At 39.9% G+C, this 22656-nt stretch overlaps 1 protein-coding gene across 1 annotated transcript in view; it reads right to left on the bottom strand.

Annotated features, from left to right (window-relative positions):
- Positions 1 to 22656, bottom strand: part of hsd17b4 (hydroxysteroid (17-beta) dehydrogenase 4) — a 48336-nt gene that overhangs the window by 21645 nt on the left and 4035 nt on the right. Inside the window, exons 2-23 of the mRNA XM_010795528.1 lie at positions 22169 to 22276; positions 21456 to 21515; positions 21344 to 21365; positions 21123 to 21169; positions 20744 to 20828; positions 18356 to 18543; positions 16891 to 16982; positions 16635 to 16659; positions 16247 to 16375; positions 13940 to 14043; positions 7678 to 7790; positions 7407 to 7530; positions 7202 to 7253; positions 6541 to 6612; positions 3659 to 3762; positions 3511 to 3576; positions 3063 to 3132; positions 2508 to 2614; positions 1716 to 1802; positions 1549 to 1635; positions 1266 to 1404; positions 796 to 923 (exon numbers count right to left, since the gene is read on the bottom strand). Coding sequence (XP_010793830.1) covers positions 796 to 923; positions 1266 to 1404; positions 1549 to 1635; positions 1716 to 1802; positions 2508 to 2614; positions 3063 to 3132; positions 3511 to 3576; positions 3659 to 3762; positions 6541 to 6612; positions 7202 to 7253; positions 7407 to 7530; positions 7678 to 7790; positions 13940 to 14043; positions 16247 to 16375; positions 16635 to 16659; positions 16891 to 16982; positions 18356 to 18543; positions 20744 to 20828; positions 21123 to 21169; positions 21344 to 21365; positions 21456 to 21515; positions 22169 to 22276 — 2009 coding nt within the window. The remainder of the gene's footprint in view (positions 1 to 795; positions 924 to 1265; positions 1405 to 1548; positions 1636 to 1715; positions 1803 to 2507; positions 2615 to 3062; positions 3133 to 3510; positions 3577 to 3658; positions 3763 to 6540; positions 6613 to 7201; positions 7254 to 7406; positions 7531 to 7677; positions 7791 to 13939; positions 14044 to 16246; positions 16376 to 16634; positions 16660 to 16890; positions 16983 to 18355; positions 18544 to 20743; positions 20829 to 21122; positions 21170 to 21343; positions 21366 to 21455; positions 21516 to 22168; positions 22277 to 22656) is intronic.

Here is a 22656-nt window from a genome sequence, read left to right as displayed (position 1 = left end):
TGTCTAAGAATATAATTAAAAAAAATTATTAGGGCAGAAAAGAAGGAGGCACAATTTTAGGGTGGAACTGTAAAATTAATTCGTCACGGAAACAGGAACTAGAGTAGTACAGTTTCTTCAGTTAACTTTACTAATTAAAGGTCGGAACGGCTACTACTTTCTCGTCGTCCTCCTTATAATCTACCGTCAAATTTCTCCTACGACGCATAGGTCGCCAGCAGTACCGCCTGGGGGTCACCTTCCTGTTGAACTACAACACTCCCTCAGTGTATAGATGCTAAGCAGGTGGTGCTCTGGAACAATGTAACAGTATAGAGAGATATACGAAGGGCTGGGCCACTCACTAGAGGTGAGGTGTATTGCCTCAAAGGTTATCTAAATTAATCAAATGAAGGTAAATTATTCTTAATACTTGAATATGCTTTAAGAAAAACAACAGCCTACATCCCAGCTCTCCAGAGGGTTTCATTTATTTTGTTAGCAGCTCATTCCTTAAAACAGGAGCTTATCATAAGAGGAAATAGGAAGGGTTTATTTCAAGCGTGTTTTGAGAATAAGTTATTGGGCTTTTTTCTTATCAACTTAGATTTGATAGAAAACATTTTCAACTTGAATTGACTGAATTATTTGAAAAGTGGGCTTCTTAACACATGAATACTGTGTGATATCTGCTTTCATCTATATTTAAGAAGTACAATACGAGACAAGCACAAGTTTCATTTGTGGGCCATACTCCATTATACTTTTTGAATTTGCTGAGGGCTGATTCAAAATGGCCTGAATTTTGTGTGTTACCTTCTGAGGGTTGAGTTTCCCCTGCACCACCTCCAGGAAGTCCTCGTCCGACACGGTGATGGTCACATCAGCCTTCCCGCTGTGAGGGCCCTTCTGCAGGGAGCCGCTGCCGTTCTTCAGATCAATGGCTGCAGGAGGAAGAGGAAGATGAGAGAATACATCACAAGGATCCTAAGTTTGCTGGGTTTTTTGGCTTTGCTTTCACATCTCATTGGGTGATTTATTCTGTCTTTTGTGCCGATGTTTGATCTGATATTTGAAAGCTTGTTAGTAACATTTGAATCTGAGTCAACTTTATAGCTCAGTTATAATTCATACTTTTAGTTTGAGGTGCCAGTGTCAGAGTGAATAAAGTTTCCATGCTGAGTTTACGGTGAAACAAATCAGTTATCTCTGACTTTCTCAGTGAGCTCTTATCATGGGAGGTTAAATGAAACAGAATCGACCGTGAGAGTGACATCAGTACTCACTCCACTGCGCAGCGATCTTCCCGTCTTTGGTGATCTCCCAGCCGAACACAGCATTCACCTTTTTCACCAGCTCCGAGCCCGTGTCTTTGATACGACGGCCGATCTCTGCAAACACCAGCTCACTGTGAAGACCCCCTGCCTGAGAACAGAGAGAACAAAAACCCTTTTAGTGTTTTCACTATAGAAATACTACAAAGAAAGGAGCTCCAGGGCTCCATGGAGGACTTCTATAGCAGAGGAAAATAATATTTCTGTTTGATTGCAGCATTTTCGACTGACGTACTTGAGGGGGGTCTTCTGGAGAGGCCTCTGCTGCTCCATGTAGATCCACATAGGCCCCCGTCAGCACCACAGCGTCCGTCTCCTTCACCTGGACCGACAGAAGTCACACTCGTTTATCCACAGATGTGTTCACGGTGATTGTAACCCACACTGACGCTAAATACTGACTTTACACTGGATGTGAATTCTGTTGCCTTCCTTCCACATCTCCGTCTGAATCGACTGACCCGGCATCACTGGCTTTGCAAAGCGGACCTGAGGAAGAGAGACGGATTTAAGCGAAGGTAGTGGACCGATGGATCTTTAATTAAACATTTCCTTTAGCATTTAAACACACTTGATAAAGGCTTCATTATTTATCAAGCATTTCAGTTTTGGATGTGCCGCCGAAGAACAAAATCTTCCTACAAGTGGTTGTTGCATGATAAACACGAGTGTGATGGAAACTTCTGAAGCAATGGAGACGAAACTTAGAGAGACACGGGGAGAGATGGAACTTTGATGGCAAACACTGACGGTTTATTATGGAGTTACGGCCGCAGAAAGGACAAGACATCTGCTGCCGCCACGAGGTGATACAGCGGTTGCCAAACAAATCCTCAAGATTTTTTCTGCAGTTCGAGGTTTTAACTAGTTCGGAGTGTAATAATCAACATTCTTCATCAGCGAGACTAAACGAATATGGACCCTTAATCTAGCTAGAGCTGCTGTCCGTAGAAAAGACTGTGCGCCAGGGAACCTACGTTCCAGAAAAGAAGGGCCTCTAGATGTTCCGGAACAATAAACTCATGGCATGCCCCTCCTTAAGAGAGATAGCAGCAACACCCGAGGACTGTAGACGTATGCCATGGGGAAAGAGACAGTGAACGGAAAAAACAATGAACTGTGTCAAAAGTTAAATACCTAAGCAAATGATTTCCCAACAAGGAGGACAGGGTTTGAATCCTAGGTGATGCTTACTTTGATCGCCTTGAATCTGGAAGTGTCGTTGTCTGCAAACTGCTTGAGGACGTGTCTCGCTGCAAAGCCGAACGAACACAAACCGTGCAGAATGGGAGCCTTGAAGCCTGGTCCAAGAGAAATGATGAGTAAAACACATGACTGCCTGAAATCCCAGGAAATATTAGGTTTAGACCAGAGGTGTCCAAACTACAGCCCGGGGGCCAAATGTGGCCCGCAGGCATTTTGAATTGGCCCTCAGCTAATTCAAAAAGTATAATGAAATATGGCCCAGAAGTGAGCTCTGTGCTACCTGAGGCTTCCATTTTAAGGAATTAATTGCCAAAGCTGTGATTTAAGCTGTTTTTTTCACGCATAACTTACCTACATTTGATTGATTTTGCTAACTTATATCTTAACTGATAAGGCGATATACCTCAACTGAGCGGCCCAGCCCTTTGTATGTTTTTCTGTATGTGGCCCTCAGTGAAAAGAGTGTGGACACCCCTGTTCTAGACCAAGACAAATACAGAGGCTTTTGACTGAAAAGCAAACAATGGATGCACAGCCTCTCACCTCCCATGGCGGCGAAGCTGGGGTCTATGTGCAGGGGGTTCCAGTCCCCACTCAGACGGTACAGGGCCGCCTGTAGGGAAACACATATTGTTCAGATCTATATCTAATTCATAAACCCCTGAACTTTTCATATACAGATGTAGTATGAAATTAAATCATCATGAAGGCAGTGGAGGAGATACCTAAAATAAGAATGTCTTTGAAGTGATACAGTTGCACTCTTTAAAGTGCTCTAGGGATGTCGTTTTTCCCCCTTCTTCCTTTTGTTATTTTTTGTATGATAAATTCATTGTTCTTATTTTATAAAGTGTATGAAAACCTTCAACACTTTTTCACATTTTGTCAAAAGGTTATTTCAGAGCAAGAAAAACAATATGTCCTAATTTCACCCACACATCATCAATGCGGATGATTTATTCCGCAGCTAAACCCACACACACTCACTCACTTGGTCTGTGCTGGTGGAATCAATCACCACAGCATCTGGTGCCCGCTGAGGGGGGGGCAGAGGAGCCTGCAGGAAGTAACACAAATCAAATGTAAGCCTGCAATATCTCCAAATGTCTGACTCTGTAACTCAAACATGGAATACGTACTATGGCTTTGTCAGAGCTCCTCTTCCCTCCGAAGCCCCCGGCCCCCACCACAAACACTGAGAACTGGTTGAAGCAGATCAGCTCCTCGCCACAGAACGTCTTCACTGTAAAGCAGCAACAATGTGGCTTCAAGCTCAAATTCATGGTGTAAGAAGTGGTTCTTATTTATGTCAAAGTAGCAATACCTTAGTATACGAAGTTTAAGAACTGAATTCAGATTTCTACTCAAGCACAGAATAATTACTTTGGGGAGAGAGAGTACAACATCCTTCAATTCAATTCAAAGGTTTTATATGCACAAAGCTACAGTGTAGAAATGGAAATGAAAATCCTCCAACAATCCAACATATATTATAATAAAATACAAAAATACAAAATGAAAAGTAGTGCAAAAAGTATATATACATGCAAATAGAATATGATAAGATCGCAGTGCAACCCAATCCCTTAATATTCTTTATCCCAGGATGCCTCCCCTCTGCGTCAAATCCACGAAAGAGGTAGGGTCTACATATTCGTCATTTGGCGCGACCTTCTAATATTTACAACTCTACTTTTGGAGGACATACAAATTAATCTGGGGTTTGTTTCTGGCAAAGGGCTCTCTGACAGCGGTCCAGCCTTTGAACGAGCTTCTCCTATTGGCAAAAAGTTACATTTGATTTCAGAGCAATAAGCCAGGACCTCCTACTGTTGACCAGCAGCACGGAGACATCTTTAAAGTGTTGCAGAGAAAGCACTCGGCATTGAAGGGGAAGGAATGAGAGGGTTTTGATGAGGTATTTTTCTTAACTACCTCCTAAATTGCTCAGCAGACGGTACACATTGCTCTGTGGCCTGGCACACTTTCAGGGACTGAGACCCTCTCCCCGGTAATGTAATGCTCTGCTTCAGTTGTGCAATGTATCCAAGCTCTGAATATCTTTATAATGTCTATATATACTGTATATATATATACTATATATAATATATATAATTTGCTCTTTGTTTTCTATCTGTGATTATTTTCAAAAATTAACTTGTGTTTGAAAAAGGAAAACATACTTGATATACTATAGGCTACTTTTAGTAGTTAAGTTCCTCTAATGTCTACTGCTTATTTTTACATTATATCCATATTGTTCTGGCTAAGGTCGCGGTAGATGTAGACTCAGTGAGGTCACAGGAAAACTACTACAGTTCATGTTGCATTTATAAATGCATTAAAATCTACTTTCCTTTTTTTATTAATATGAAATGTTATGTCTTGAACTTGGTTTAAAATGCTACACTCACCAAAGGTATCATAATTATTAAGTTAGTATCCCTTGTTTGAATAATACTTTGACTGGGATGAGAAACAGTTGCTACTTCAGCAACACGGACGGCTCCATGGATTTATCAATACACTGTTAGAGCAGCTTCTGGGGGGGGGGGGTCACAGACTGTGTGTGCAGACAGGAAGTGGGGCAGCTGTGCAAGGCGGAGGCTACCAACGAGCCACAGTCAGGTAAAAGATAACCAGGCAGACTGACACATTTAACTTCACCCTAATTATGCTAACAAACTGGATGGCATCCCCCCCCTCAAATAGCCAACTGCTTACAGCCTCAAACACAGTGGAGAGAGAGCATGCTTCAGCCACATGTCCTTACTACAGCCCATACTTCCGACCCATGGGACCTTATTTCGGAGCAAATATGTATGGTTGTCAATGGCGAGAGAGAAATAATTTTTCGATCCCGTTTGAATTGTGCCATAAATTACATATGATATTTGTCAATTTAAAAGATAATTTTGCAAGTCAAGAAAAAGGTTTGTCAGTGAGTAAGTAACACTTAGTTTTGTGTGAAACCGCTCAATGAACGTCATCTCTGGTCTCGCACAACACACGTCACCAACACCAAGATGGCCGTCACCTTGGCACATTTCTGAATGAGGTGAAAAGTATTAAACGAGGTGAAAATCATTACACGTGTGGGCATGTTAAGAGCTGCTATCACACAAACGGGGAGTTAGTCGGTTCCGTAAGAGCCAGCATGTGGGACCGGCTGTACAAGGTTTTCGGTGAGTGTTAAACGAGTTATGACATCACTTACGCGACTCTTGTAATTGTGGTCTTTCTAGTTGCATATTTTCATAGTCTTATATTTCAACAGTTTTACGACAAACTGTGACTTTCTTGACTTGGAAATAAAAAAAAATAATTGACAAACATGAGTAATTCACAGCACAATTCAAACGGGATCAAAACAAATGTTCTCTCATTGACTACCATACATATTTATTCCGAAATAAGGTCCCATGGTGGTCCACCGGAAAGGGAGGGACTTATGCTCTCTATTGAGAGTAAATTAGAGCAGGAGGACACGCCCACATGGAAGCTGACTGTGAAGGGACAATTAGCAGCTGTCAGGAAGAAACAAATCCAGACTCCTGTTGAAATACTCACCGGTTAATTTCACTGGGTCAATTAATAAAAATACAAGCAGGTACAAAACAAACAGAGCGGCTCCTGCAGTGACCTGTTGTCTAACACAGAAATGACTTTGCCTCCAGTCGAGGAGAATAACAGAAGCGGATTTAGTCACAAAGTGCATAAGGAAATTACATCTCTATGTGAATCCTCAGGGAACTTCCAGTCCCGTGTTATTTGTTTAAAGTCGGATTAATTATAGATCAGAGTGCCTATAATATCATCCATCTCTATGGAATTGACAAAAAATATGAGCCGTTCTCAGTCCATTATTTCAATCCCTGCAGACACAGACTGAAATTAACTTTGATGAATTCAGCCTGGGAGGCAACTTTCAGGAAAAGCCACATTAAAGTGATGAAAACAAATGAGTGTGGAATTAATACACTATAATAATAAAAAGGTTGTGAAAGGAAAAGCAACTCACCGTCCATGAGGATGACGGCTCCTGATCCTTTGTCCAACACGTCTGCTATGGTGGTCTCAGAGGTGAGGGTCCCTGGAAAAGGTCATTTACACATTCCACTTTAACAAAGTATAGTCATTTAGTCTTGCTTAGTACTTATTAATACTAAACTCGCTCTGTACTTCAAGACATAACTGTGCCGTTACATCTGCTAACGATTCTAACCAAAGCGACTTAAAAGCAGTGCAAGATATGAATTCAGAGCAGCAAAAGCCCTGCAGGTAATTCAAAAACATTTGCTTCAAACGAGCCAAACCTTTTTAAGAACCTTTTTTTTTTTTCATTGGCCAAGGCCTAGTCAAAAGAGTTGTGTTGTTAGACCTTTGACACATCGCCTTTAAGCTTTTTTGAATATCAATTCATCACTTAGGTCAAATATGTGTACCAATCCTTTTTGGTAGATTGTAAGGGATTCATCTTTCAGAAAATCTCAAACTAAAAGACTCAAGTTTTCAAATAAACTCAGACTGCTCCCCGTTATACATCATTCAATTACATGAAAATGGCTTTTTGTAAATGAATGGCTCAAAACAATTTTATTTTATAAATTGAAATCTACACAGTACATGTATTACTTCTATCAAATAAATGGAATGTACTATAACAGCAGAGAGGGAAATACCTGAGGTGGGTAAAGGCTTGTAAAGCTCCAGATACTGCTCTCCGTGCAATACCTGACACACAACATTAGAACAGCTGTGATATAACAACCAAAGTCTTAAAGCCTCATTAACATGAATTATGTGTGCAAGACCGTGTTAAATACATGCATGCATACGAGCACACAACACATTCACACGGACAGAATCAGACTTGTATGTTCTAACCTGTGTGAAATCTATGTTGAGTCCAGGGACTGAGGTCAGCCCCCCCCCCATCAGAACTGACTGGGCCACAATGACCCCAAAACTGGGGAGGCAGACGAAGTCTTCATGGCCCTCATACAGGAACCTGCATGGAAATGTTAAAAGTGACTCAACTGTGACAAATCACACTCGCACAGCTCTGGTGGGTAATCCTGGATAGATTCAATTTAATTTCACACAGGCTGATTTACCAGACCCCTTAGACAGTCATTAAACACACACAGATACACACCTAAGATGGTCGGGGTCCTTGGTAGACATGCCCACCCCCAATGCATAGAGGATACACTGGATGTGAGTGTAGCTGAACGAGGATGGGGGGAGTTTGGTGCCCACTGCCTCAATCTGAGAGGAGGAGAGGAGAGAGTCAGCTTCTCCAGATTAAAAATAATTATATAGAGGGCAGAACATTAAAAGGTATCTTTCTACTGAGACTCTGATAATTAATATTTAATTTGAATAGATAGAAGACCAGGATAAGGTTTACATCATGGTTGATTAACTCCACACCCTGAATACAAAAACTTTCATTAACATATAGTCAGAGCAAAATAATCATTTTTTATATTGTAAGGTGAAACAAATATATGCACTTAGGGAATAAATAATGAATCCATCTTTGTTAACAGTGCGCCTGCCTTAACAGTTATACAGTGCGTTTTAGCAGCCTGGCTTTAGGGTTGTCTGTACACCACTGATTGAGATGTGATGCACCTAAGGGTGACATCATTGAGTGTCTCTGCTTACCCTCTGCCTGTCAGGTCATGACAAATGAGGTCTCGTCCATTTAGTCTATGTAAGTATTAGATTGTTAAGGTACTTATTATATATGCATATACTGAATTAGTAACCTCAAAGGTCTCCTATCATGCTATTTTTAGGCATATATTATGGGTCTCAGATATATATATTTATATAAAAATATATCAAAAACATATCTATGAAGTGTTTTGCTCAAAATACCAAACAGATCATGCATTTTAGACATCCCTCCATTTCAGCCCTGCTGGAGAAGTGCTGATTCTGGGTCAGTAGCTTCAGATTTCAACTGGGCTGATGCTGGCCCCGCCCCCTTTTGAGCACACAGGCACACTGTGAGTTCTGTGACGAACAGGCTGTCTGCTCTGCTCAGATGCAGCTAAATGCTGCCGTGATTACATGCCATATCATGTTCCAAACCACATCAAGGATAATTTCTGAACCAGTATGGAGCTCAAATGGTTTTTCTCTTGCGGGTTTACCACAAGGTGAGTTCCTTTTTTTATTTTCTGCTTCTTTACAAATACTCTTCCTGCTTCTTTACACATTCAGCACAGTGTTAGCGATGCTTGCTAATGTAAACAAAGACCATATTACGTCCAAAACACGTCGCGCATTGTTTCTGATAGCAACGTTCCTGATAGGGCCGTGGGCGTAAAGCCAGACCACATTTCCGATATTACCGGCAGCAAATCCTGATCATCTCCATTGTACCCCCGTTTTTAGAGATGCGGGCACAGAGGGAAAGAGAGAGGGTTGTTTTTTTACATATTTATGTATACAAGACATCAAAAAGTGCATTTTGCATGATAGGAAAGATTTAAAACAGATTGTCATAAAGTTTTGTACAGAAGGTCAGGGTCAGAGGATGACGTCCGCTCACTTCTTCTCAAGATCTCACTCCCATTACTTTTTTTTACCAGCGCCAGTAGCAAGATTAAGATTTGATTGACTTTAACATTGAGATAAGATATGATGGACAAATAGCTGAACATCTAACGAAATGATTGGCACTTCATATTTTCTTCATATAGTTCCCAGGCGATGAATCTTAATGATGTTGATGATCCCTTGTAAGTGTTTGTACCATGTTGCCATGCCAAAATTATTAGCATTTACCACTAATCATGAAACTGTAGAATCTTAGACTTGTTAGGAAAAGATACATAGAGTCAAAGAAATAAATGAACACACTTGAGTAGTAGTAGAAATGTTTAATCAAAAACAAATCCAGAATCTCTAGTTATTTAGAACAAAATATTAGAGCATCAGTCCTGTTAAAGACAGACATATGGGAAGAAATGTAAATGTAGAAAGCAGCAAAAGAGTTCAACATTTTTTACATTTGTGATCATCAGCAGTAATTAGTTTGAGGACCTGTGGGATTTCACGGAGTAAAGAGGGGTTAGCAGTTCAGGAACGTTCTCATGGGCAGAGCTTTGTAGGGGATCAGCAACATTTTAAACGGATCCTGAACTTGACAAGAGGCCATGAAGGGAGTCCAGAGCAGAGAGGCCAGAAATGGAGCGATGTTCAATCTGTGCTTGTACTTTTGTTAAGAAGGATCTTGAAAACGGTTTCGGACAGAGTCGCATTCAAAGTGTTAATGACACAGAGTTACAAATGCCGTTTTAAAGCTCAGGAAGGTGGAGCCCTTGGCTGTATTGTAAAGGTTTTAAATCAGATTTGTATTTCAGTGTCAGATCCTCTGGCAGAGCTTTCTGGTACTTAAAGACTTTTCTTTTATCCCAGCTCATATTGGGATTTAGCAAAATACTACACCAATCTAACTTATTACAAAACTAATGCGTTATTTGTCATTCTTATGATTTGTTGAAGCATTTTCTAAACATTTTTTATTCCAGGGCCGTAGCCAGGGGCTTAAAAATACTAAACAGTCATGAGTTTTATTTTATGTATGCAGTTAGCTGAATGTTTTTGAATGTTTTCTCCAGCAAGTATTAGACACGTTGCAGTGACACAACAAATTAAGTTCCACATACAGTAGAGGAGGATAAGCTATATTAGGCGGCTGGGTCAAATGGAGCGGGACGAGGGGTGAAAGGGAAGATGATGAGTTTCCAGAGATATTAACTCCACTGTAGTGTGTCAAGTAGTGTTATGAAATATATGAAATATTGTTGGCCCTCAAATCTAACTCATCCACATTCCAATATCCTGTGGAGCCCAAAATAAACAAACATCTGTGAAAACACTACAGTCAGAGTAGTCCGGTGGTTATACATATATGTGGTTATAATGTACGTCACACTGCGTTGAGCTATATTGAAACAATATTGGTTGTAAAATGATTTGATTCTCCCTCTGCATAACACCACTCCTCAGCTTGGTGTTCCTTTTTTTTTGCATACAGTATGTAGGGGACTCTACATATGCAAAAAGGGGATTTCGTTATGCGCTCTCACACGCAGACAAAGACTACATTTATCAAAAAGATGTGGTTGTAAGTCCAGTAGTTCAGTCCCTTGGTGAGATGAAGTAAAAATCCCTTTATTAAGGTCAAAATTGGGTTTGTAGCCAAAGGGATTTGTTTTTTTGGGGCCTCCTGGTGGCCTAGTGTTTGAGATGATAGCTGTGTAACCGCTGGGACGCTGTTGGATCGCTCCGACTCCTCCGCTGACTCCACTCGAGGCAGCTCACTCACAACTGACTGGAGGGATTCTACACAAAAGGTGGAGAAGGGCACCAGAAAACAAAAATCAAAAGCTTGTAAGATGAGGTGAAAAAAAACGATATTTAAACCTCAGTGCCACTCATTACACCTGAATCTCTGATGCCACGAAAAGTACAAGTTGCTTGAATATAAAGCAGCAACCGACAATTATTTTAAAGGGCACCTATTATACAAAATCCACTTTTTCATGTCCTTTATACATAAACATGTCACCTCTGTGTTAATAGATTCAGACATTTTCAGGAAGAAATACTCTCTCTCTTTTTGTCCTGATCCATTTATATAAAAACCTGTCAGTAAATGAGGTGATCATATTTGGCCACTTTGTAGTGTCACAATGTTTTTTTGGGTTGTGTAACCATTAGCCAATAACCAACCAAGGTAACACCGCACCGCCCCCCTCCCCCCACCTTATCACCTGAATCTCATCCTAAAGCACCATTGTGGTTGTTTTAAACCAAACACTTTGCAGAGGGGTGTGGCCAGCAGCAGCTCATTTGCATTTAGAGCTACAGTTAGAGAATCAGCACTTTTGAAACAGGGCTGAAACAGAGGGGTTTATGGGATGCTACAATGCATGATCTGTTTGGTTTTTCTAGCAAAACACTTCAGAGACATGTTTGTATATATCTGAGACCTATAATATATTGTTGAAAAAGAGTATAATAGGGGACCTTTAAAAAAAGAGTTTAACTTCATCTGTCTCCTTTAAATGTTGCTATGTCCAACCACAGTTCTTACATCCATATATTTTACCATCACAAAAGACAAGGGAAGTTTTTTTGTTTGCAAAATGACAGCCAATTGTTTTAACCTTTTTCGATATCATGAAAAAACTAAAATAATTTTGTTATTATGTGAGCTGAACCAAATATGTTGGCATTATAGACCAACTACATAATATCGGCCACACTCAGGTTTAACAAATGTAAAGATAATACAGTTGGATGACATTAAATCACATGTGAGTGCACTGAACTGCAGTAACCAGACCTAATGAAACTTTGCAGGATATTAAATAAATATATGTACAACAGTGTGGTGTAATTTAAGCAATACATGCACTACTTACGTGTGTGCACTACATTAGTATTCACACACACACTCTCTAAGTCAGCTGAGGACACAATAGTGATGTTTGTCTTGAGGCTACTTTGTGACCCTGTTCCAAATAAACAGGCCCCACACACACACACACACACACACACACACACACACACACACACACACACACACACACACACACACACACACACACACACACACACACACACACACACACACACACACACACACACACACACTTTGTAATATGAATGCCTTACAGGATGTTAAAGAAGTGATTCGAGTGTCTTTTAAAATGTTATTGGTTAAATGTACTTACAGACAAAGACACAAAAGTGTAGAGATACTTGGGGGGGCAGCAGCTCAGTCTACAGGAACTTGGCTTGGGAACTGAACCAGGTTGCCGGTTGAGTTTGTATTTCGGGCCTATGTTTGTAATTGTAAAATTACACCAGATTGAAAAACGCAATCTCCCCTCAGGGATTAATAACATTGATCTTAATTGTAATTATAAAGCTATATGAAAGCTCAGTTTACCATGTAGTATAAATGAAAGTGTAGTGTTTTTACCAAACCAAAACAGATCAAGTTTTGAAATATATGAGCGTAAATATAGACAGTGGTGATGAGGATAAAAATAGTTTTAGCTTGCAACAACGTCCCCCCTGGAAGCAAGCGTTGACATTAAGTTAAAATGCTTTACATTATGCAGCAGGACCCCTCCATTACCAGCCAAGTGCAACAGTGCATTGTTTCCTGATGCTGATGCATGTTGCAGCCTCCACTGCACTTAGCGAAGCATTCATCCTGATTAATCTTTCACTCATTAGGTAGTGATGATTCTAAAGCTTAATCAGCTGTTTTGTAATTTTTAAATATGTGTTCAGTCATCTGTTTTGAGTAATATAAGATAAAAAGGATTCATCTGTTGGCTTCATGCTACAACCAGTTTAACAGAAACTGGTGGCCTTTTCTCTGCATAATTATTTAATGTGATTCAATTATACTTGAGGCTCAATGTTTTATGCAAGCAACGCAGCCGCTGAAGTGAGTGAAAGTGAGCGGGAACCAGTTCACTTTCTTAGACTCCATGATAGGGAACACAGTGAAGTGGAGGAGCCCCCACCCGGAGAGCTGTCACTGCACTGCTGTGCTCGATGTCTTTTGTACGTCGCTTTGAAAAAGCTAATCTCAGTTGGCTTTTGTCTGCTGTAAATATGAAAAAGTGATGCAACAGTCATCAAAGCAATTCTGTATGTTGAAGGAGCTTTTCTGAGAAGGTTATTATCGTCCCTGACTTCGTACACTGTGGTGGAATTAAAGAGTCATGAGTTGCCATGTTTGAAACAGTCGGAGATTTTACAGCTCCACAATTTCAGAAGTCATCATCAACCAACCGTCATAGTCTCGAGCTGCAGCATTATGCAGTGTAAATTAAATAAGGAGAAGATCTGTACTGCAGAGTGCAGACATTAATGTACAGTAGGAATAAAGGCAAAGGGCAAAATGAGGAGGAGGACAGGTGAAGGGAATAAGTTACATAGTAAGTGGGACAAAGGTTATCAAAGTAAATAAGGGCAAATTATGGTCAGGTCACATTAATGTTTACTGTAGGATTAGGATTTTGTTCACATCCAGTTACACCAGTGTTTCTTCAGGAGTTCACCAAGTCAAATTCAGGACTTTTTAAAGCATTTTTCCCACCACAATGAATGGAAACTTAAACCCATGATCAGCCAAAGTATGAATACAGGATGGCTGACACAGCAGGCTACAGCTATTTATCAACCATTGGTATTTCTTGCAACACATAACAAAAAACTTGTCATGAAATAATTTATCAAATTACTGCCACATGAATGCATGAATGCATCAGCTGAAAAAAATGATTGAGTGAATAATTTAAATATTATGGAAGACCTGCAGAGACCCTGTACATTATAGTCAAAGACAATATTCAGCGGTGTCTACTCACAGGATTGATCCCTGAAGACGAGGCTGCTGCAGCTGTAGGGTTCCCACTGACTTCTCCACCAGACTCCACTTGAGACAGCACACTCACAATCGACATCATAGACTCTACAAAAAGGTGAGAAAAGACTAATGAGTTAAAGAGAGACGATTCTCAGGGCCAGCCATTAGACCTTAGGAATGTGAATCTATGATGCCACAGACTCTTTCCAAAAGATAGATACTTAAAACCTCTGTGAAGGAGATATTGACAATGCAACCATCAGTTGAGTTTACTTTAGCAACCATCCTTCAAATGTGGTTTAACTAATGCAGACTAACTTTGTTTTGGCAAGCTAGAATTCTCATCTATTTATGTTCCTCAACAACAGTTAGAGGATTTATCTAGGTTACATGCACTTAACTAACATTGCACTCTGAACATGAATCCCTTTTTCTTATCACTCTCAATCACTTTTTACTGCAGCTGCACATCCGTTCATACAGATCAGGAAAATCAGACAAACTTATAGTTCAATATATTTTGGATAGATTATTTTATTGATACTTAAAGGTGGGGTAGGTAAGTTTGAGAAACCGGCTCGAGATACACGGTTTGTTATATTCCATGGAATGCTCTTAACATCCCGATAGCAATGAATATCTGAAGTGCTTTGACACAAAATCCATAAAAAAATTCATCTGTGGAAGCCGTAGTACTGTAAAAAGCACGACCAATCATTTTAGCCGGCCCAGCTAAAATAACTGGATGGCCTACCTGCCTGTCAGCCTTCCATCTGTGCACAAACTTATCTCGTGCCCTCATTGGTCATGTGCGTGTTCGTGTGTGTTGGAGGAGGGGCTCTGTAAGGAAGTGGCAGATTTGTTCCGGCTGTGTATTTTCAAGTTCTAGCACACTCGAGCTGGTTTCTCCAAAATGACCTACCCCACCTTTAATGACCGAGTCATAATTGTCACAATTACATTTTTGTGTTGTAAAACGCACAATAAGACGTTGATGAGGTATCAATAATGGGATCCGAATATTATTATTTTTTTTTGCTTCAATAGCGCGGAATACCCTTAATCTCAAGTTAAATTGATCAAAGTAAAGTTAAATTGAGTTTCAGGGGGAGATGTCAACACACGATAAGAATTTCAATCCAACACATCCAGGAGCAGCTTTAAATGGATGAGATTCATGGGAGTTAAAAATAAACATAGTTTGCCTAAAAATAGAACGAAAACAAACTCAGGTAACACAAGCTAGAAATACCTATGAATATTAACAGAAACAAAGATAGAAACCGAGGAAGAGAGACCGTGAGAAGACCACAGCCCATAATGACTGTCACTCAGTTACAGAGCAGAGGCAGCAACAAGTCTCTGTAATAAGCTACAAATGAGGAGGCACTACAAAGTCATGCTAATGAGGCTAGCTAGCGCCCTTTGGGACTGCCACCCTCGTTCGGGTAATGTTAACACCGCCGCCCTTTCCCCGAATGTACATCTGAGAGCGTGATGCAGGATGGAGGAGGCGGAGAGAATCATAATCAACATTTGCCACCCTCCTGTTTGCAGGAGACCTTTCAGGAACAACACTAGGCTTGCGTTGACATTGAGTTTGGCTTCACCCTTTTCCTCCGCTCATTCGCTTGATCTACAACACCATCTTGTCGCCGCTCAAAACTCCCTGTAATAACAGATGAGCTGACAGAGCTCAATAGGCTAAGATCATGAAGAAAGTTGTCACTGTTACAAAAGACCAGTCATGACTACATGAGTACTTCACTGGCTACAAGCTTTTTAAAATGATTTTAACCACAATTCTTCCTTAAAATAGTGTTTGAGCTCTCTAATTGCCTTAATATATTTCCTTGTTTTACCAATATCACACACTGTCACACTGAAATAGCATTGAATCAAATCTAAATATTTTTTACAGTAAGTTACAGTAGTCCTCCTTGAAGCGCCTTCAAGAAACTCGAGATACTGTATGTCCCTCTGCTACCAACCTTTGATTAGATTCAGTGTAGCTGTGAAGGCGACCTGCAATCTGAATCATTCTGAATAAACACAGAATGAGTCAAACAAGTGTGAAAGCAGACAAGCAGGGCTATGAGGGAGTGTTATCCAACCAACATTTGGACTCAAATAAAAACGAGTGAAAGGGCCTTAGTAACAGCTCAACACCAAGCAGGAATGAATAATGAAAATGTTATTGTGACATACTATATGGTCCGTATGAGAGTGTGTGTGTTGCCTATGCAGTATTTACCCTTTGTACACAAAAGAGACTAATGGTTTGGCGGGTTTTCTGCCCATTACTGACCTTGCAAGCTCGTCGGCTTGGTAGCATCTGTGAAGTCACAGATCTGGCCCCACTGGTCCCTGACAGCCTCGGGGGTCATGGGTTGGTTCTTCTGTCTCACAGTGCGGCCCAGAGAACGCTCCCAGCGCACTGCACACATGGACAAACACAAAGAAAGAGGTTGCTGCATAGTAAAAATCACACTCACTCACACACACACTCACACACTCACACACTCACACACTCACACACACACACACACACACACACACACACACACACACACACACACACACACACACACACACACACACACACACACACACACACACACACACTGAACCAGGGGCTAATGAATATCATAGATGCATACAGACATTTCCTCAGGGAAGATGCACACAATACTCACATTTAGCAATCCAGCCTGCACCAGTCTGAAAGAGCATGGAACATGAGCAGATGAGCAAACACACAGATCTAAAAAATGTATATATATATATATATATATATATACTGTCAATTGATGTATAATGAATATGTAACGGTACGTTGCTGTTCTCAATGACAAAGAATGTTAAAAACTACAGGGAGTACAGTGGGAGTGAGATCTTACTCATCTTATGAAGAGAAATAAAGAAAGTGTTTTATTTATTTGTATTTAATACCTCAAACAGTGCTCCATTTTCTTGGCATTGTTCATGACAGAGCCAGAGGACCAAGGGAGCGACAAACTCAGGCTTCAGAGATGCCACAAGGTCTAAACAAAACAAAACAAACATACAGCTTATGTTCATTGCACAGCTGTTGAGAAAAGAAAATGGGTGTTTTTTAGGACAAAATACTGTTTGGTATAGTGTATTGTTAAAAGGATGCTGTGTTAATGATAAGTCTTATTATAACATTGTGTGAATTGTTTATTAGAATCTGTCTTCTACTGAAAAAAGAACACAGACCATGCACTGACACCGGAGCAGGAAACAGAGCTTTTGAATGCATGAGCACATAGGTCCAGATCAAATGCAGTTTGAAGTGATAACTGCAGATTTTTAATAAGTTATGACTCATATTACTTAACATGTCGGCATGAAGTCAAGCAAACAAGGCACGGGCTTTTAATTCCCAGTCTGAAGCGTAAAAGATTAAATACAGAACACCATATGCGTGCTGAGAACATCTGCATCCTTCCATCAACAAACATGGAGGAGAAAGATCAGGCATTCTGTTTCACTGCACTCTGCAATGTTTAGCAAGAAGGTTTTTTTTGTGTTTTTTTTTAGAAAAGCCTGAGTCAGTGAAAGCCAACATATGGTACCAAGTCATTTACTAAGGTAAGGCCATCCTGTGACAGTTGGCACAGCGCAGCGTGACAGATGCTACGGTAGACCGGCACAGCAGGGCAGCAGAGCCATTCCTCTAATTTGTCATTTAACACCCCAATCAACAGAGCTGCAGTCACAGAGCAGGCACAATATGTCCGTAAAGAAGTTAGGATATTTATCCACACTGGGTTTGGTGGGTTAGAAAAACATTCTCCATCTTCACGGCCGTTTGAGATCCTTTTAAAACATGGCAGATTCCTATAAATCATTGCCTTTAAAATCCCTGACAAGTTGTCTTTTTTAATGTTTACTTTTTGTTTGATATAATGTTCAAAGGCAACAGAGTCTCCTGCGTTCAAAAGCTGTATTCAATCGTGTTTATTGTCGGTATCCAAGACTGCGACATCTTCCGTCTTAAGACATATTTTAAACCTGAAAAATATAAATGTCCCATTTACATATTTTCTCATACTTTTTGAAAGTACTTGGAATTACGGCTAACACCTAGAGCAAAATAAAGAGGTCAGAGCTGCCTGTTTAAATCAAGGGCTGACACATTAAAACTTTTAAAGAACTTACAGGATGCATGGTTTCATCATGGCCGTCGGAACAGTAAAAACCACAGTTCTTGAATATTGAAAAGGCACATTTGCATGTCAAACGGGAGTGCTGTTGCCTAACATTTTGTAAATCAACATTACGTGGCATTACATTATGCAGAACAGAAACTACCGGGAAAATCCCTGTCTATTTTGGCCTTATACAAAACAGATCATCCCAGTATGTGTTACACTTTAATCTCCGGGCTCACCTGGGGGCATGACAGTCTCTGTGAGGCGGGAGCCGGCCACAGGAGCAATAGTGTTGCAGTAGATGTTGTACTTGCGTCCCTCGATGGCCAAGGTGTTAGCCAGCCCCAGCAGGCCCAGCTTGGCGGCGCTGTAGTTGGCCTGGCCGAAGTTTCCGTAGATGCCTGCGCCGGAAGTGGTCATGATGATTCTGGCCACAGAAAACCAAAGGGCAACAAGTCAGTTACAGGCATTGCTTTTGACTAGCGGGAAAAACAGACATCCCACACACACATAAGCTCACTAAGTGGTGTGCATTTTTCATGCATTCATAAACACACGAGAGTATGAACATGTAGGCGTATAGTCATGTAATGATAGCTCATTCACACATAAAGCCATCTATGTGCAAATTGACTTGAACACTGTACATGCAGAAATAAATACATGTATGAACAGCTTACAATTTTGCTAGTAATGTCACGCAGAGAGTTAAATCCAGTCAAGCAAACGTGATGAGGTATAGCACCAACTCCACATTAACAGTAGGAGACATCTGAAACGTGCCGTCTCCCAGGTCATCAGAAGGCAGTGATCCATATCACGGCACACTGTGCACTACAATAGAACACCAGGATATACCAGCGATACAATATTTTTCAAAATACTTCTTTTTTTTTTTTTATACACTAAAGTCTATGATTTAATTACTGAAGGGACCTGTAGGAGTCAGGAATGTCAGAGTGTGGATTTCTGACGTATGATTTATTGGGGTTCTTGATTGTTTATATTTTGGCATTGGGCTTTGTTTATTACTTATTATTACTTATTATTTCTGGACCTATTTTGAGTTGGGTCACATGGGTATGGGCGGCCCCCATGGGTAATATAATCACCTGTTCACCTGTGTGAGGTGTGTGTGGAAGAGAGGGTGAGAGGGTCGCTGTATTTTATGTTGACCGCAACCTTTTCACTGCTGGATTAATCAGACAGTGTATATGTGTACTAATATCTATCTTTCAATTTTTGCAGAGCTTCAGAGCACCAGCAAACAGGTGTTCACTTTGGAACTAAGGTTACATCGTTTTATTATGTCTTAGTGCCGCTTCATGCTTATTTATAATCTTTGTTTCTACAGTATGCACATTGTGTCTAGGTAACATATCATGAACATTCAAAGTTTTTATTTCTTTCTGTAAACGTTTTCAGCTTTGAATACACAATGTATTTGTGTTTAAGTTGTGGACAATAATGTATAACTCCTTTCTTCCATGAATATTAGAAAACAAGTTTTACATTTTGCATTTATGTTCATCTGTATTTGTCTGTTTTATAATAGGCTTCTCTTAGGCTCAGTGCATGAAAACCTTCTGCAGAATGCTACTTTAATGCTTTTGGACAACTCTCTTCATCACCAATTCAAGTGAAGCACGTGTGAAGGGCATCTGTTTCCTGAAGTAACATGGGAGCAGAGCTGGTTGTGTGACCTTCTTCTGAAAATTCAAATTCAGAACATGCAAACCTCCAAAGGCCCTTGTCAGAGCACACATTTTTACTTTTTATAGCAGGAAAAGAAAGCACAGGTGTTGAGTTTAGATCATCCAGAATGCTGCCACTGAATGAGTAGAACCTGTGTTTGACGAGTCAAAATATCTGCACCATCTTTCATAAGATTATGATTAACAGATTAACCCTTAAAAACATTTTCAATATATTTCTACATACATCCTCACTGCTTTAAGTCAGTGTAAATTAACCACTGAATGTTTCGCTTCCCATTCAAGAGACTTTTCTAGAGATAAGGATGTTGAAGGTCTGACAAAACAACCTCACCTCTACAACTTCAGTGATTATTCAGAATTGTTTAAGTTGTGCTACTTAGAAAAATAAGGTGAGGTTCTTGTTAAGTCATCAATTTAAAAAGAACTCAAATTGTAAGATATTAATCTGCATTGTGCTGCATAACCAAATTAAGTAATTTCCTTCATTCTCTGGTGATTTATATATTCATATCAAATGTGCTGTCTGGGGCTTTTATTAGTATGCAGATTTTTTTCATTGCCAACCATGAAACCAATGAAGCCAGAAATATTAAGGCGTGTCAATCGACTAAAGTTGGAGTCATAATGTGTGTATAATAAATGTGATGGCATATTCATTATAACTTGAATTGCATATCTGTAAAGGCCACATAAAGTGGGTCATATTCAAACTTTTTGACTACCTTTGGTAATTTAGCCGACATCTGAATCAGATCTAACCAAACAGCATTTTGTTTCTTCTGGATTATAGTCCAGCAATTATGTAACATTGTTGGATGTAAAAAATATGAACAAATCCTCCCAATATAAGAGCACACATCACATCCATCTACCTCAAATGCTTAGTTGGCTAGTAGCTTATCTCTTTACCTGCCAAACTTTTGATTTTTCATGTGGTTCCAGGCAGCTCGCGTCACCAAAAAGGAGCCTCTCAAGTGAACTCTGTGAATCAGGTCTGAAATGGAGAGAAAGTGAAGCAACATCGTGAACACCTTTTGCACTTTTGTTATTTCACATTAGAACATTTTGGATCAGACCCAGCTAGTTGCTTCTCAAACTCCCACACAGGCAACTTGTTTTCATAGACATCAAGTACATCCGCAACAAACCAATGTTAAAACATGTTTTTACTTATAGCATGGTGGAACATGAGACTATGAGATGAAACAAACAAAGGTAAAAACCGTGATATGAGTCCCCCCCCATACACAGTAAGAGTTCATAAGAGTAAAGAAAATATTGAAATTACCCCAGTCCAAATCACTCGTCCGGGCAAATGATCGGTCACGAAGGATCCTTGGCAGAGAATACACAGAGAATACTTTTTGACAAAACTGAAGGATCTTGTTAACATGATTATAGTAGTGCATACTCCAATTAATAATCTAACTACAATTAAGCACACCTTAAAAAACAGATGATGTTATTTAATATAGAAAACAGTTTGATTGTTCGAGTGCAAGTACTTACCCAGCATTGTTTACAAGAACATCTGGAGAAAAAGATAGATTTCAAATATCAGTTAAAAACAATTATTTCATTGAGATAAGTTCATCATGATAAGTATCCAAACAATGCTCACCAATTCTTCCAAATGCATCCAATGCTGATTGGATCAATTTTTCTCCATCTTCCACAGAATCTGTGTGTGCATTTAAGAGACGGTCACAGAGTACTTTTGGACATTTTCACATTTCATAAACAATTAATCTTACATTATTTCTGTATGTGTGGGTTTCCTGTAGGACTGTATCTATTAATCTGTTGTTGGTTGTTTAATTATTCTTTGTTTACATTGGTATTGGTTGCATTTAGGTCCATAGTGCCACCATAATATTAGTGATGAGGAGAGAGGCTTATGAGAAGGTTGAAAGTCTCCCTACATGCTCAGTATGTTGAGTAATGAAACGAGCTGAGTCACCTTTTTCAATGGCAAAGAAGATTGCTATTGATACCAAGATTGGCATCATAGCTTGTTATACAATGGATACAAGTATGCCAACATTTGAATTACATTTCAAATAAATCCCTCTTTCTAATCTGCCTATACAACACATTACAGCATTGTCTTGAATTGTAATTTAAAGGTTTTCTAACATATGTCAAATGTACAATGGTGAGAGGGGACACCTTTTCTATAAAACAGCTAATATTCTCACATTCATTATTTTGATTATCAAGTTCATTATTACATAAGCTGAACACCACAAGGTAAACAAAAGACAACAATGAGAGATGTAGATAATGATGTGCTAGAGGAGAGAAAGACTCAAGACAAGATCTTAAACTTCTCACCATAGTTCGCCACGGCCTTGCCTCCCTTCGCTCTTATCTCCTCCACCACCTTATCCGCAGCGGCAGAACTCTTTCCGCCCCCTTTAGTGTCAGCCCCGAGGTCATTCACTTTATTGCAACAAAAAGAAAAAGATTAGCAATAATGGGGTGTGTTCCGCAACTCTCCACGAGTGATTAGGTTAGGAGAAAAGTGTAGCTAAGCTGATTCCTTGTCAGAGTTCAAGGGCAAGTTCAGTCCAGGCAGCAAGGAGAGCTACTATTTTGGGACAGGCAATGTTCTTGCCAACACCTGAGACAACTGTGTAACTGAAAAGTAACATCATTACAGTGAAAGTCAATGAGATGCACATTTCTGTATGACATGCCTAATTTTGAAGGAATGATTTAACTCCTAAATCTCGAATGATGCACCCATTCAACTTTTGCCTTCTTGATAATGAGTACACATTTTATACAAGTGCTCTTTTTTAACCCTTTTTTTTTTTTTT

Source organism: Notothenia coriiceps, unplaced genomic scaffold (assembly GCF_000735185.1).
Source record: "Notothenia coriiceps isolate Sejong01 unplaced genomic scaffold, NC01 NC01_scaffold00037246, whole genome shotgun sequence".
Lineage (NCBI taxonomy): Eukaryota > Metazoa > Chordata > Actinopteri > Perciformes > Nototheniidae > Notothenia > Notothenia coriiceps.
This window is presented reverse-complemented; position numbering and strand designations above follow the sequence as displayed.